This window comes from Porites lutea, chromosome 14 (genome assembly GCF_958299795.1).
Source record: "Porites lutea chromosome 14, jaPorLute2.1, whole genome shotgun sequence".
Classification (NCBI taxonomy): Eukaryota; Metazoa; Cnidaria; class Anthozoa; order Scleractinia; family Poritidae; genus Porites; species Porites lutea.
Genome location: NC_133214.1, coordinates 3,254,297 through 3,269,515, shown reverse-complemented (window position 1 = coordinate 3,269,515; position 15,219 = coordinate 3,254,297). Strand labels below are relative to the sequence as shown.

At 41.5% G+C, this 15,219-nt stretch overlaps 1 protein-coding gene across 1 annotated transcript; it reads right to left on the bottom strand.

Annotated features, from left to right (window-relative positions):
- Nucleotides 1–442: 442 nt before the first annotated feature.
- LOC140924156 (uncharacterized) lies at nucleotides 443–14,621 on the bottom strand. The gene is made up of 10 exons (XM_073374184.1): nucleotides 14,501–14,621; nucleotides 13,391–13,711; nucleotides 10,899–11,204; nucleotides 9,587–10,050; nucleotides 7,962–8,056; nucleotides 4,459–4,615; nucleotides 4,260–4,326; nucleotides 3,775–4,046; nucleotides 2,049–2,226; nucleotides 443–866 (listed from the first exon to the last, which is right to left on the bottom strand). Exons 1-10 carry the CDS (start codon nucleotides 14,610–14,612, stop codon nucleotides 646–648), a joined length of 2,193 nt encoding a protein of 730 aa, XP_073230285.1. The 5' UTR covers nucleotides 14,613–14,621; the 3' UTR covers nucleotides 443–645.
- Nucleotides 14,622–15,219: the final 598 nt, after the last annotated feature.

The window sequence follows — 15,219 nt, the reverse complement described above, 5'->3', positions numbered from 1 at the left end:
AAACTTCACAAGATGCCCAAAGGGTTTTAGGTCGATGGAAACTAACGCTAACCTTCTTACTTACTGTACATATCTTTCTCGTCTTTTGTTTACTTTCCCAAAACAACTCCCCTAAAACACATTTGTCCAACGAGGAGGAATTTTCTGTGGGAAATATTTGCCTCTGAGCGAAACAACTCGGTTACGTTGATTAGCTGTCTATGGTTATACCTCCGATATAATTCAACAAACTTTTTTTCTGACTTGGCATGTGTACAAGCAAGGGGCCGAAGCCGAGCGCGTTTTATCGCATACTACCTATTTTGATTAGTTTTCATTTACAGATACTACTGTTTTAACAAGTTTCAATGCCGTACAATTCGGCACTTACTGATAGCATTACCTGTTTATTTATTCTCCCACGTGGTTTTAGCAGCACATATCTACCTTCTAAAAATGTTTGTATGGTTATACTTATCTGTCTTCGAACCAATTATAGCATCACATATCTATCTCTAGTTTTAACCGTGCCTACATTAGAAAATATCTTCCTTACCGTTAGGTATTTACTTTTAAAGCTTATGTTAGCAGCACTTATCTACCTTGTATTCAGGTTAATGGCAGAACTATCTTTAGTATGTTTACTTATCCACTTCTAAATGAATTTCAACAGTTATAGTCGGTGACAATTACTTCGCTAGGATGATGAGACACTTGAGAGATTCTTAACCAGTTATTGGTTGTGGAGCCTTTCCTTTGCAGTTTCCAAAACTTTAGGATTTCTTGCCGGTGTTTTTCTCCCAACCTCTGCTTTATCTTCTTCGTGCGCTGCATAAACTCTTCCACTAAGTGGCTCATTTCTGCTTGAAGCTTTGTCTTGAATTGTACTGAAAAATACGAATAAGAAGTGAAATTAAAACTGATCTTAGATGAGAGAGATGTCCTTTTCAGTTTGTGAGACAAGCGACTCAAGGAACGGAAAATTATTGTGGGTGAGTTATGTTCAGTTCACACTTGCTCCGCAAATGCAAACGCAAGGAAATACACGTGTGAACCTCCGTAACGCAAACGCAAACTCCACGAAATAGACGTGTGAGCTACCGTAACGCAAATGTGTCCTTTCATTTGCGCTTGGGTTTGCATTTTACTCGTGTGAACCAGGACAACGCAAAACGCAGAGACAATCTAACATAAACACAGGCTCCATCCGCTCCATGCCACGGTGGCTTAGTTCCAAAAGACTTTGACTGCGCTTGCGAATAGTAGCTTGCTTTTGTTTGCATCGGACGTGTGAACGTCGTTTGCATCTGCATTTGCACGTGCGTTTGCATTCGCTTCGCACTTGTAAACCAGGTCTAATATCGAATTAATTTTTCCTCACTGTGGTGCACACCAATGGAAAGGTACAGATGAGGTTAACTGCGTTCAGCACAAATTTCCAGTTCTTGTCATTTAATACTCTTTGGCTCCTTTCCTGCTCCTCACAAGCAAATAAGTCGTTGTTACTTGAGAAGACACAATGTTTGTGCTACTGCATCAAACTACAAACTAGAAAAACAGAACCTACGCGAAACGACGACGCGAGCCGAACCGTACAATCTGATGTCACGTGCCACCAAGACAAAGAGCATATATTATCACAATTATAAGTAATGGTAACAGGACTGAGTGGAGTCCAATTCGGTCTGTAATCATACGAGTGATTAACAAAATCGGACGACCGCGTAGCGGGAGTCCGATTTGTTTAATCACGAGTATGATTGCAGACTGAATTGGACGACACGAAGTTCTGTTACCAATTAATCATAACTTTAACAAAATTTGTGATACAATAGGCTATTTTTTAAACCAAAACACAAGAAATTCGAAATTTTGTTTTGCTAGCAGTGAAAAAAAAAAGCCATTTAAGCGCGCGCGTGATGGCGCGTACTGTCCAATTACTTAGGCATGACGCGTACTGTCCTATTTAACTGTCCAATTAAGGCTGAAATCAGGGCAGTTGAGAGCCAATCAGATTTGACAATTTTGTTATAGTTATGATTAACGGCGGAAAAAGGCATGACACTCACCTTGTTGATGCACCTTGTGTCTTTTTCTTACGCGACGTATGACCTCGTAAGTCAATGACAGGAGAAGAGCAATACCAAAACACACGATCGCGTACTTTAAGCCTTTACGAAACTGCGGAGAGTTGTGGTCAAGTATGCCTCCTGCTTGTTCGTCACTTGATGTAGTGGAGTTACCAGTCTGTATAGAAAAAAAAAAAAAATTAAAAACCGAATGAGTTGAGAACGCGGAAAGTATTTTTAGAAAATGTGGATATTGTATTCATTAGCTAAATATTTTATTCATTATTCAAACACAACACTGGATTATTTCAGACCAACTTTAAAGTATTTAGAAATCGAATGAAACACTCTTGCTAGTGTTTGAAACAGGTTTGCGAAAGAGCTGCTAGCTTTCGTGTCGACACGCAAAAATATCCCGTCTCGTGTAGACATAACAAATTTCATAATATTGGCATATTCAAGTATTTATTTTCGCGGGCATATTCGCCTTAACTGGTCAGACAATGATAAATTCGACAGATAACGGAACACTTCAGAGGCGAACGTCCCACAGCCCGAAATGGGTAACAAACGTACCCCACCCCGAACAGGTTGCTGAGAACGCGCGTGAGCCGCACATCTTCTGCGAACCCTGAGCTTAACCACAGCAACAAACTTAAAGTAATCCAGAAAATGGTTTGAACCCAGGAGTAACTTTCTAAGTTGATGGAATATGATCATCCTGGTAAGTGTAGTCCTGAACAGGACTCTTGCTGACAGTAGAGACCTTTAGATTCTAAGACAAGAACAACTACGAGTACGAGATTTTCCCAATAGTAAGTAGTGCTGGCGCGTGAGGCAGCGTCATTTTGGCGAGAAAACGTAGTAGCCGTCGTCATTCTACTACGAGTTTTAGCGAGAGTGTTGTAGTGGCGGGAACAAGTTATCAAATGTTAGAAGTTTTAGCATTTTGCCATCTGGAGAGGGCTGAACCTCCTTCAATAACGATAACAGTGCTAACTTTTCTGGTTAAAAAAAGTACAATGAAGAATTCTGGGGTATCTATTTTTTGACAATACGCGGAAAAACTTTAAATCAAATCCGTATTCGTAGTTGTTCACGTCCTCGAATCTTAATGTCTCTAGTGACTGACGTTTCGGCAACCTGTGCGGTAGTCATCTACGGAGTCAAAGTGAGATGTATCACTTCAGTTTTTGGTATTTAACTCTGGTTATTTGTTTGATTGGTCAAGTCGCGATGTTATTGGTGGTTTGTCAATTAAGCTGAGATGTAATTGGCTATGAAGACTCTAGATGTAATTGGTGCGTTTTGATAACACCGAGAAGAGAGTTGAAAATAGGACGAACAGCGGACTATTTTTGGTGAAATTTGGGGTGATTCATCTGGTGATAAAACACTGTGTCGAATGCTTTATATTACTTCTCAAACATAATGATTCTAGAAGGAGAAATCGAGGATGCAAAAATGACCAGTTTTTCATCTGATTTCCAAACACTCATTAAACATTCATTTCTTTTGTATTTCTTTATGAAGTATTAATGAGTTTGAGAACAAGTTATAAGGGTTCGTTTTACTTTCAGTCAGATTGTCCGTTGTCCAGTCATGCTATCTTTGTCATTTTTACTCGAGACCGTTTGTAAAGTGTCGGTAACTGCCCAGTTCGATTCAGCGGCGTTTGTTCTAAGTTAGTAAACCGTCTTTCCTTCCCATCCTAGTAAAGAATTACCTCTATCGGCTTGACTTTCTTCTTGACCATCTCAAAAATCTCTGCTTTGTGTGAAACCATGTATCTTCGGAAACATTTCCTGAGTCGATTGGTGCTGCTACTGAACACAACACCGTAAGCAGATTTGTAATCAATGATCTTGCTGACGAGTAACTCGGGTCGGTTAAACAGATCTCCTCTCAGGCCTGCGGAATAAGTGTCCACCAGGATACCGTCGACTTCTTTTTTGATGAGAGCCTGTGCGACCTCGTCTATGTTGTTGTAGTGCTTGTCTTGAAATTTGGAATAGAAAAAAAACAAGTGAGGTGATGAAGATGATGGTGAAGTTGATGGTGATGATGATGATGATGATTGTGATGATGTGATGCTGATGATGATCAAAAAGTTCACCAATACGTACATTTTAGGCAAAGTAAAGGCAAATGGTAAATGTTAGGGCGTAACATGGCGTGATGGTAGTTAATTAATGTAATTACGGGCCATACCTTTGTCAAATTTTGCGTTCCGTCTGGTTCCAAGATTGTATTCAGGAGAGTTATATTCAGCGGCAATCTAAAGCGAAAAGATATATATTACAGACTCCAGATATGAGTAGACAGCCCTTGAGATACCTGATTTGGTAAACATCAAGTGATCACTCCTTTTCTGCAAAAGAAATCTTTACGCTACTTTTCTGCTGCTCACCTTGGTTCCGTACAGTTTGTATTCTTCCTTGACAGCAACCGCAGTCAACGCTGTCGTCAACATTGCCATGGTAAGGGCGATTATGACGAGTCCAAATAATATCCACACAATGGCAAAAAAACGTCCTTTGCCACTCAAAGGGGCGCGGTCTCCATACCTGTGTAGTTGAAAGAGTCATTGGGGACGGTATGTGAGGTCCTGCACAATTTGAATTCCAGGATGGTAGTGATTTTTGCGCGAAATGTGATGTTAAGCGCGCAGTTTGCGGTTTAGCGCGCGTTTTGCTACGCACCCTTGTCTTCTATAGGTCGATTCGGTATAGTGTTAGCCGACAAAACACTGAAACTTAGTGGTGTCTCAGTTTGCGTTTGCGCGTCTCCAAAGAACTCTTGTTATTGTTTTTGTATCAATAAAAGCTTGCTTTTAGGGGAGTCCATTCAACTGTCAAGGAAGATACTCTTATGGATGGAAAGCGGTGGTTGACTGGTCTCAAATTGGTATCACTTGTTTTTTGCGCGTCTCCCAAATAGGGTAATCGAGATCGCTTGTTTTGATTCAAAGTTGCAATAGAGACGCAATACGTGCGAACGTAAACAAGCCAAGTAAGCAAGCCAAGCGACCCGACTATAATGTCCGCCGCCCGATGTGTTTCGACACAGCATTTATCCTCGTTACTTACGTTCCACAGATAACACACGGCAAACAAATCGGCAATAGAAATCAAACGTATTGAAAAAACAAGGTAAAGTGAGTGAAACAATCCATTAAATAATTTAAATTTTCGCTTTGGAAAATAATTGTCCTCGCAGCACAGGGCGTGAATGTTTTTCCCCCGGTCCATAGGTGCCGGTCATTGCCCTTTTTAATTGTACAGACTATTCATTGCTAATAAGGACATGTCCTCTCAGAGGACGATGTTTTGCTTACGGTATTTTTTATCTTACCAAAAAGCCGGGCGATTTGTCAAGAGTTTGACAATGTTTTTGCTCTCAGTTGTGGCGAGCCAAAGACGATGTCACGCAAAATTGCGTGATTGTGCATGAGATAAATAAGGGTAACATTGAATGGTGCATAATTTCGGGTTTTGCTAAAAGCAGGCCCGCGGCCCACGGCCCGCGACGGCCCAGCGGCCCACGGCCGCGACGGCCCGGTGGCCCGGCGGCCCGGAGGCCCGGTGGCCCAGTCCTGATTTTCCAGTTTTTTTGTCCAGCGGTAAATCCACGCGCATGCACAGCTCTGCATCGGGTTAGGGCGCGCAAAATGGACGACGGTGAGTTTGAATTCGTTTACCATTTAATCATTTGAATCCTTGTTTCTGGTTGTTGCATCTTGTTCAGATAAAAACGTTTTCATTCTCTGTTCATTCGTCTCTTAACAGAAACCGATAGCACAATATGTGAGATATGTGAACTGCGAATCGTTCTCTATACAGAGACATGTCGGTCTATTTACAGGAACCCCACCCCAAAAGGAGAGCAGGGCAGAGTTTTTCAAACTGTGGTTTGAAAATAACTTAGATCGTTTGAGAATGGACTTCCTCTCTATCGGGTTCTGTAAACAGACGAATAAACAGAGAATGACAACGTTTTTCGCTTAGCAACATGCAACGAAAGAAAGGGTCGAATTGGATTGACATGATTATTAAAATGGTAAACGAATTCAAACTCACCGTCGTCCATTTTGCACGCCCAAACCCGATGCAGATCTGTGCATGTGCGTGGATTTACTGCTGGACAAAAAGACTGTGGAAAAATCAGGACTGGGCCACCGGGCCACCGGGCCACCGGGCCTCCGGGCCGCGGGGCCGTCGCGGGCCGTGGGCCGCGGGCCGATGGGCCTTCGGGCCGCCGGGCCGCTGGGCCGCGGGCCTGCTTTTAGCAAAACCCCATAATTTCAGTGCATACTTTCGGAAGCGAGGTGATTTCTTAAAATCTTATTGAGCGAAATGATCTCGTAAACAAATTGCCTTCTTTCACGTTCGAACCGTCAAAGGGGCAGAGTCCAACATCTTCACGTGCAAACTGCTTTCGTGGCAGTTACATATAAAGCATTTGGGTTAATTAGATTAAGTTGTATTCTCTCATACACGAACCACGAAGGCGGCAAATTCCAAAGCTTTCACGAGCAAACTGCGTGACATTACAACTCACACTTAGGGCCTGATCAAATGAGCCGGACTGGCCCGGTTTATTGGGCTGGCTAGCTCTGCCAAGGTGACTTTTAGCCCGGTATTACATCGGAGCCACCATTTGTAAATGGAGATTGGAAGTAATGCGCTTGGTTCATTCGCCGGGCCGCCCGGAAAGCGTGATTACTTGGAATCCTAGTTAACCTTGCTGGCTCCGTTGTCATATAATCGCAAAGTTGATTTTTCTTTCGTTTAACTAAGGTGCCGAGATCTCAACAAAGCGAGCTAGCCTGGCTCATGTCACCAGGTCCTTACAAATATTATCCAAAATAACCGAAAATAATCCTAAAATAAGTACAAGTATCTTTTCGGCTATTGATAAGATCTTTCACAACCACCACTTCATTTCACTGTACGCTACGCTATCCCTTCATAACCAAATTAGCACTCTCACAACTACCTCACTGCAACACTTAAATCACTTTTACCTTCGAAAAAATTACTTTTTGTTACTTCATATTAAATTCTATGAGAAACCAGTTTCACCGATTAACAAACTACAGCCATTATCTTACCAATCCTCGTCGAATATAACTCCACGCCTTACACTTCACTCATCTCAACCAACCCCTAAAATATACAACGCTACTGCACTACTCACATATCCCTAATACACGTAAAAAACTTCTCATATGTCTAGTACAACCCAATCGACGCCCAAATATACGCTCCCACAGCGTCTTGTTAGCATTAAAATAAGGACTCTCTACAGGGCATGAACAGCTCTGATAGAGTAGGTAGTATCTTCTGAATTTAGCTGAGCAATACTTGTTTGCCTATCAACTCTCTACAACGGATCTAAGAGAAGGCATCTGTGAAGCTGAAAAATTGAGCAGGTTCATAGGCTATTTAAATTCGAGAGGCATCACTCTGGCTGTTCCGGACCTTAGGGCATTCCCCGACTAATACCTATTCAAAATATTCAACTGGCTGTCTTCCGAATTATAGAGTGTGTCCACTCACAGGAAAAGCGGCAAACTTGTTTATAAGAACCAAAAAGAACTCCCGCAGGACTGAATTTATGGTGGATCAATACGGCCGCCTTTTCATTGTTTTAGCGGAAGTAACGTCAGACGGAAACGCCGTACATTGCATTGAGGATTTGGACATAGACAATTCGCCGTACTGGAATACGGATACCTTGTCAGTGTAACCTAGGATTCCGAATTCCTTGAGCTTATTCAAAAGCCTAGGATTCTGGATTCCCCAAGCCAAAATTTCCTGGATTCAAGATTTCCTTACCTGGAGCAACACAATCCTTGGGAATACTCGGCCCTGGTAACGTTTACAAAATATCTGTAAATCGCTTACTCACCCTAAGGTTGTCATGCTAACAAAAGCCCACCAAATTCCTTCCCAGGTCCCTTGAAGAAACGGTGCGGGGAAATCTTTTGAATTATTTATTCTCTCCTAATAAGGAAAAAAAAACCGTACGCGATGTTCAGTCGGTGCTAGTCTGCGTAGACCCTTGTCTAGCTGAAGGGCCTATGTCACAAGGATATAGATGTTCTGGGTCAATTATGTGCTAAAATCATTTCTTAGTGCCTTAACTCATACACACAACGCTCCTGTAAAGTTGTGAAAAAAGATATCAAAAAAGTTTTAGCAGGAAGCGCTAATAGACCTTGTCACGGTTTTCGACGCCATCTTGACGAGTAGGCAAACGCGTGAGAAATTACAGTGTTTGTATGAAAATCTATTGTCGAATAATTTCCGTAGAACGGCTGTTCCGAAAAAAACATGAATTGCAAACTAAAGCTTCACTCCTAAGTATTCTACTGAAAAAAATTGACGGCGTTACATTCGCTAGAAGACTTAGAACCACTTTTTACAATTTTCTATACATTTGTCTGTAAGAAATTCCCGGGAAAAATTACAGACAAATATATGGAAAATCTAAAGCAAGCCTCTGGAGAGATTTAAGCACAGTTACGCCCCCAAAATGTTTAATTACAACCCTTCGCTTTGTAGGTTTAGTTTACAATTGATATTTTTTTCAGAAAAGCACTTTTAATGAAGTTATTCGTCATTAGATTCTCATATAAACACTGTGATTTCTAACATGTTTGCCTACTCGTCATGATGGCGTCGAAACCATGGCAAGGTCTATCATAATATTTGTTTGGTGATTTTTGCAGGCATGGCATTAAAACTTGAAAACGTTGGCCGAACCTTTTCAAGTTTCAATCCATCTCCATCCTTGCCATCCGTTGACCCAGACGACAGGAAATATTGTCATTGCCTAAATATAGGGCCTTAAATTAAAAAAAAAAATGAACCGTTAGAGCGATTTTCGAGTGACCTTGAAATGAAAACGCGAGAACAAAACAGATACACAACAAACGAACGGAAATAGAGCGACTTGATGGACTTACGAACGAATACAAACGCCCGTGGCTTTTGGTTGGTTAAGTGAACGCTCGGGTGAAATAACTTCATGCCCGAGAACTTTCTAGAAATCAATCAATACTTCGCTTTGACGTCATACTGCAACATGATTGGCCAATCAAACAATGCCTTCTCCTTGTTAGAGTTTTCTTTGGCGGGAAAACGAAGAGGCCATGTTTTGATCTTTTCATCCATTGGCTGATAAACAACGAACACTTACCGAAACCATTTTTCAAGGTCATACAAAAATTGCTCTGATTTTTTTTTATAATTCTAGTTCAGTTGCTGCGAGGGCAAGAATTAGCTTTTCCAATGGTGTGACTTAGCCCCTTTAACCATTTAAACCTTAAGATCAAAATTTGAATTCTCATTTGTTGCCCCTATTCATTTCCTACAGAAGTAGTGGGGAGAAGTTGATAACAAATCAAACAAATTCATCTTGTGTGATCAGGTCCGTAATTCCCATGACCACTGTGTTTTACAAAGCATTGATATTACAAGGAGAAATTTGATGCTAATCACTCGTAGGGCTTAACGAGCTGGTATACTTACCAGACCCCAAATAATCATGCCCGAGACACACGCCGTGATAATGGGCAGCACTAACACGGGAAGGCAGCTGATCATCAAGTCGTACATTGTATTCTGGTTTGAGGATTTTTTAGGGTAAACGATAAATGCTACCCCAGCAGATTCTATGACCGGTATGTAGCCATAACCGCCTTTATAGCGGTCTTGCTCGTTAAATCCATACACAGGAAAGGTAAAATCGGTCGCTTGATCCAAGCTTTCAAGAAGTTCACGGCTTGAATTTCGCAGTGCTGTTCCGTTCTTGCCGTTCTCTTTAAAATCCAAACGTATTCTTTCGTAGGCCGAGCAGTTTCCACAGCATTCGTCCACCATAGACTGCAGAACAATGGGTATTATTTGCCCAGGCTTGTTATCTTCGGTAACGTTTGCGTAGGGCTCGTACCGTCGCCAACTTGTGGAAAATTTTTGTTTGCAGTGGCACGTCTCTGAAAAAAACACACAACACACAAATATCAATAAACAATGTAGCTCCTAGATTCATCAACTGTCGATGTCCCCCTTAAGGTGGATATCCACTGTCGTGGAGCTTTTTACGTACACGACGCTTAAAATTTCGCGTGCGTAAATAAATAGAGGCAAACTATGAAAAGTCGCGCGTGAAGGCAAATGTTGAGAGAGGCTCAACTTTTACGGCTGCGCCGCGCAGATACTCAAAGTGGATCATCGGAGAGGTTTTTGCGCCACTCTTCGTGGCAGTATGAAGAGGTGTACATACGAGGTCAATTTAGGTTTCTGGGAAACTACCCACCTATCCCTCCCCTAAGCCAACATTATCATTTACTTCTCACTTAGGGCAAAATGTTGGCTCAGGGGAGGGGTAGGTAGGCAGTTTCCCAGAGACCTAAATTGATCCTATTTTTCATGTCAACATAATACGCGATTTTTGGTTAAATTGTAGATATAGCACTGATCATAAGCTTTATAGCGGAGCTCTCGCGCGCGAAATTTCGGTTATCTATGCATCCAAGAAATTTTGGTTCCGACAAAATCGTCCGTACGTACTTCCCCCCCTTCATGTTAGCGGATGTGAAATGGCACACTTACTAGCTTGATGTCCCTGAGGCATATTTCTTTTTTGTTTAACTTGGTATTGGACATCCATGTTATGGTCAATTGACAGCTATCAAAAAGGGTATCCGGTTTATCTGGTTTTCAATTGATCGCGGGCTCAGGTCCATTTTTAAGGTGGAATTCAGTTTGCTTTCTGCTTACTGTGGAAGTTGAATTACTTGAGAAAGCTTCGCTTTTGGCCTTTGCTAAATCTATATATTACCTCCAGAAACAGATGCGCTCGGTGGTCCATACCCTTTGGTTGTGCTAGCTGCAACTGTAATTCTATACCGCACATATGGTTCCAGCCCTTCCAGCTCCACATCAGTTTCGCTAGCGTTGACTATTTTTACTTCCACCGGTTCTTCCTCTATCCCTATGTCTCCAACTTCTACTTTCTGGTACATCACTTTGTAGTTTTGCAATGTTCCGTGCCTGTGCCTCTCGGGAACTGGTTCCCAGGACACCCTGATGGTATCCGGTGATAACCGGTCCACTGTTTTTATATTTACAGGAGGTTTACTGGGAACTAAAAAAGAGTAAATGGATTATTGTTCTGTGTCTTCGTTCAGAATAGGCTCTCTTACGGGTGTTTATCAAGTACCCTGACCTTGCTTTGGTACAAATCATATTCTTATACAGTTGAATGGCATTTTCGTGAAATTTTCTCAACATGGTATAATGTCTGCAGAAACCTTTTGGTTTACTATAAAATATATGATTAATGTGATCAATATGATTAATCCAAGTCGCCATTTTCATATAGACAATAATGCACCTTGTATACCTTACCCTGCGGCCCCCCCCCCCCCCCCCCAAAAAAAAAACAAAAACAAAAAATGAAAGGTTTTGCATAACCATTGTCTTCGATTTCTCTTGGGACGACTGTCACACAAAGAAGAAATTAAAAACAAAGGTTATGCAAAAGTTTGGGGGGGGGGGGGATAAACAAGGTACATAGTGCTCTATGTGAAAATGGTGAATAACGAATTTTAAATAATTCTATTCAATGGGCCACTGAGATCGTACAGGTCCTGAAACTTCTCGAAAGTTACAGGTCCTGGAAATTCCTGGAAGTTTGTAAACTGAAATGGAAGAGCGATTTTCGTATGACTTTGAGACGAAAACGCGTGAACAAAACAGAAACAACAAACGAACGGAAATAGAGCGATTTGATTGGTTTATCGAACGGATACAAACGCGCGTCGCTTTTGGATGGTTAAGCGAACGCTCGGCTGAAAAAACTTCATGCCCAAAGAAATTTCTAGAAATCAATCGATACTTCGCTTTGACGTCATACTGCAACACGATTGGCCAATCAAACAATTCCCACTCCATATTAGGGTTTTCTTTGGCGGGAAAACGAAGAGGCCATGTTTTTTCTTTTCATTCATTGGCTGATAAAACAGATAACAAACACTTGCCCAAACCATTTTTCAAGTTCATACGAAAATCGCTCTAAAGCTTTTCACAAAGCGAAATAGTTTTCTTCAGTGTTGTTTATTGGTTCCAGGTTGTAGGGTGTTTTAGCTATCACACTTGAGCTTTGTTCTGTTCTCGTGTTGGGTGTGGCACTGTGTAAAGCTGATGAAATCATTTTTTGCTGATAGGGATGACTGCGCAAGAAAATTATGGCTGCTCTGAAACTATAAATGATCAGCTAGACAGCAATTTGCATGAACTGAAAAACAATTAATCTGATTGTCCAGTCCTGGAAAATTTGTGTAGGGTCTGTAAAAGTTTGTTTACAAAGGGGTCCCGCCCCCTCGTATTAGTCATTTTAAATTTCCTCTCACCAGATTCCTACGGCAACCTCGTCTCCAGGGTTCTCTTTCTTTCTCGAGGTGGGAAAGAGGAACATTGAGACGAGGCTGCCCCCACGAAAGGTTTGATACCTACGTTGATGTGGACGTTTTGGTATCGGAGGAGGGGGCCATTCTCTTACCAAAACGAGGTATCTTGCGCAGCCTCGGTCTATTGGGTCTAAAATAATCAAGCGGAGACGTGCCTAGACCTAGCAAGGGTACTAAATCCTTCTCCATTTCGTACTTCTATTACTCCCAATTACTAACCAACTGGTGCTTACCAATAGAGCGATTTTCGTATGACCTTGAAATATTGTTTCGGTAAGTGTTCGTTATTTGTTTTATCAGCCAATGGACGAAAAGATCAAAACATGGCCTGTTCGTTTTCCCGCCAGAGAAAACCCTAATATGGAGAAGGCATTGTTCGATTGGCCAATCGTGTTGCAGTATGACGTCAAAGCGAAGTATCGATTGATTTCTAGAAAGTTCTCGGGCATGAAGTTTTTTCACCCGAGCGTTCGCTTAACCAACCAAAAGCCACGCTTGTTTCTATCCGTTCGATAAACCAATCAAATCGCTCTATTTTCCGGTTCGTTTGTTGTTTCTTTTTTGATTGCGCGTTTTCATTTCAAGGTCATACGAAAGTCGCCCTATCACCTAACCATTGCCAGCAATACTATCATTCATTCAAAATATTCCGCCGTTACTGATTGCCTCCAATCCGCCAGCTAATTCTTCATAACCAACTGGTGCTTACCATTTTTGGAAGATGCGAGCAATATATCTTGAAATATACCAACGATTCGATGGTATAAATTATGAAATACCATCGATCAACCTCGTTTCCAGGGGCGGCAGCTAGTGCTTATTCCCGATTGCGCCGCAATACCAACTTGGGTGAAATACTTACCGTCTTCGCTGGTGGTGAAAGTTATATTTGGAAGTGATGGTCCATCTCCTACGCTAGTAAATGCACGCACTTCGACTTCGTATTCAGCGGCTTTATCCAGAGACTTGAGAAGTATTGAATAGGCTCCATCAACTGTCGTTACTGTCTTAAAGTTATCTGTACTTCTTCTTCGTCTTTTCCCATTTTGCTTTCTTTTGTACAGGACACGATAGCCCTTTATGATACCATGACGTTCTTCTTTAGGAACTTCGCGCCAATTGATCCTCACGGAGATGGAATCCAAAACATCTACATACACACCAGGAGGTGCAGCACCGGGAACTAACCAATGGAAAAAAGTCCATTTTCAAGTTAACCAAGTCTCTTTATAAAAACGTGGCCTGGTGCACAACTGTTCACCAGAAAATGTGTTTAACTTGCGTGTGAATGAAAAGTTATTTTTATATGAAAGTGTTGTAACCAGTACTCTCTTTGAAAACGAGGCCATATTTAGAAAAAAATGACTTGTCACGATCATATTTTACTAATTTTTCAAAATAAAAATTCTGAAGAGGTAAGGTTTCCTTAAAGTCAACTTATCAGACCAAAAGGGCATATGATAAATCATTTTCAACTACCATTAATATCTCAAGGTACTTACAATGTTTTTGTCAATTCAAAGGCCCTTTGCAGAACTTAGTCACCATTTGGATACCACTTAGCAACAGATCACGTGCTAAGATACCAGTTAGAAACAGATGGATGGATGACAAGCCAGACAGGCTTTCATTCCGATTACAACGGCTTTGAGTGCGATCGAGCGAAGCATTCCTCGCTTTAATATTATTCTGTTGAATATTTCCCGAAATGACTGGACTAGAATAATTGAAAGACTTTTGAAGTACCCTACGAAGGCTCCGCCCGACTGCACTCAAAGCTTTGTGATCTGAATGAACGCGTGGACCCTTTGCCATCCAGCGAGCGTGTGCTAAGCGGTATCCAAGTACGTTACCATGTTCTGCAAGGGGTTAGCAACCAGGTACCTGTCAGAAAATGACGACAGGAACAGCTTAATTAGAGACGTTTAATAAAATGTTTCCCATATGAAGATATTTAGTAAAGGAAGCTTACCATCTTCGAGCGTTTTTGCAGATATTGCTTTGCTGTAATTCCCTGGCTGAGAACTTCGTGCCGCGACTTGTATCGTGTATTCTGTAAATTTGTTTAGATCGTCAAGTACCATTTCTTTCACTCTGTCGACTTTAGTGAATTTGGAACTGGCAGCACCCTTCTTCTTGTACTTGACAATATAACCCTGGACGAATTCGTCGTCTGATATCTCCGTCCAAGTTACGGTAATATTTGTTTTTCGAGTTTCTTTAACCTTAACATCTGTTGGGACCTTTTCAGGTGCTAAAATTCAGTCAAACAAACGTTTTCAGTTCTGGCACACCCAAAGCCTTTCGCTTTTTCTTTGTTAACTCCCCAGTCCCCTGCGATCCCCATGGGCACAATCGTACGAAATATTTCAGCGGGACACACAGTGGTTTTCGAATTGTGACAATAATGTATAAACTCATTTCATAATTTTTTTCCTATTATTTTAGTGTCCCCAATTATAGCTTTTATAAGCTAAAGACATCAACACTTAAATAAAGTTGTTATATTATATTATATATATGCATAAAACGCAATCTGTTCACGCCCATTTTGACCGTCTATCACATGAAACTTACTTAAAGTACAGCGCTTGGGCAAGGGCGTTTATATCGATCTCGCCCGCACTCCCTAACCACGCGTGAGCGGATCGAACCCCGTACCATTTTTACATAGACCATAACGCACCTTGT

Excerpts from the sequence above, each read along its gene's own strand:
- LOC140924156 (XM_073374184.1), bottom strand. The coding sequence starts at position 14,612 with ATGGTACTTGACGATCTAAACAAATTTACAGAATACACGATACAAGTC. Across the intron at positions 10,051-10,898 it reads GAGCGCATCTGTTTCTGGAG|AGACGTGCCACTGCAAACAA; the intron begins GTAATATATAGA and ends TGTTTTTTTCAG. Across the intron at positions 4,047-4,259 it reads GAACGCAAAATTTGACAAAG|ACAAGCACTACAACAACATA; the intron begins GTATGGCCCGTA and ends CCAAATTTCAAG.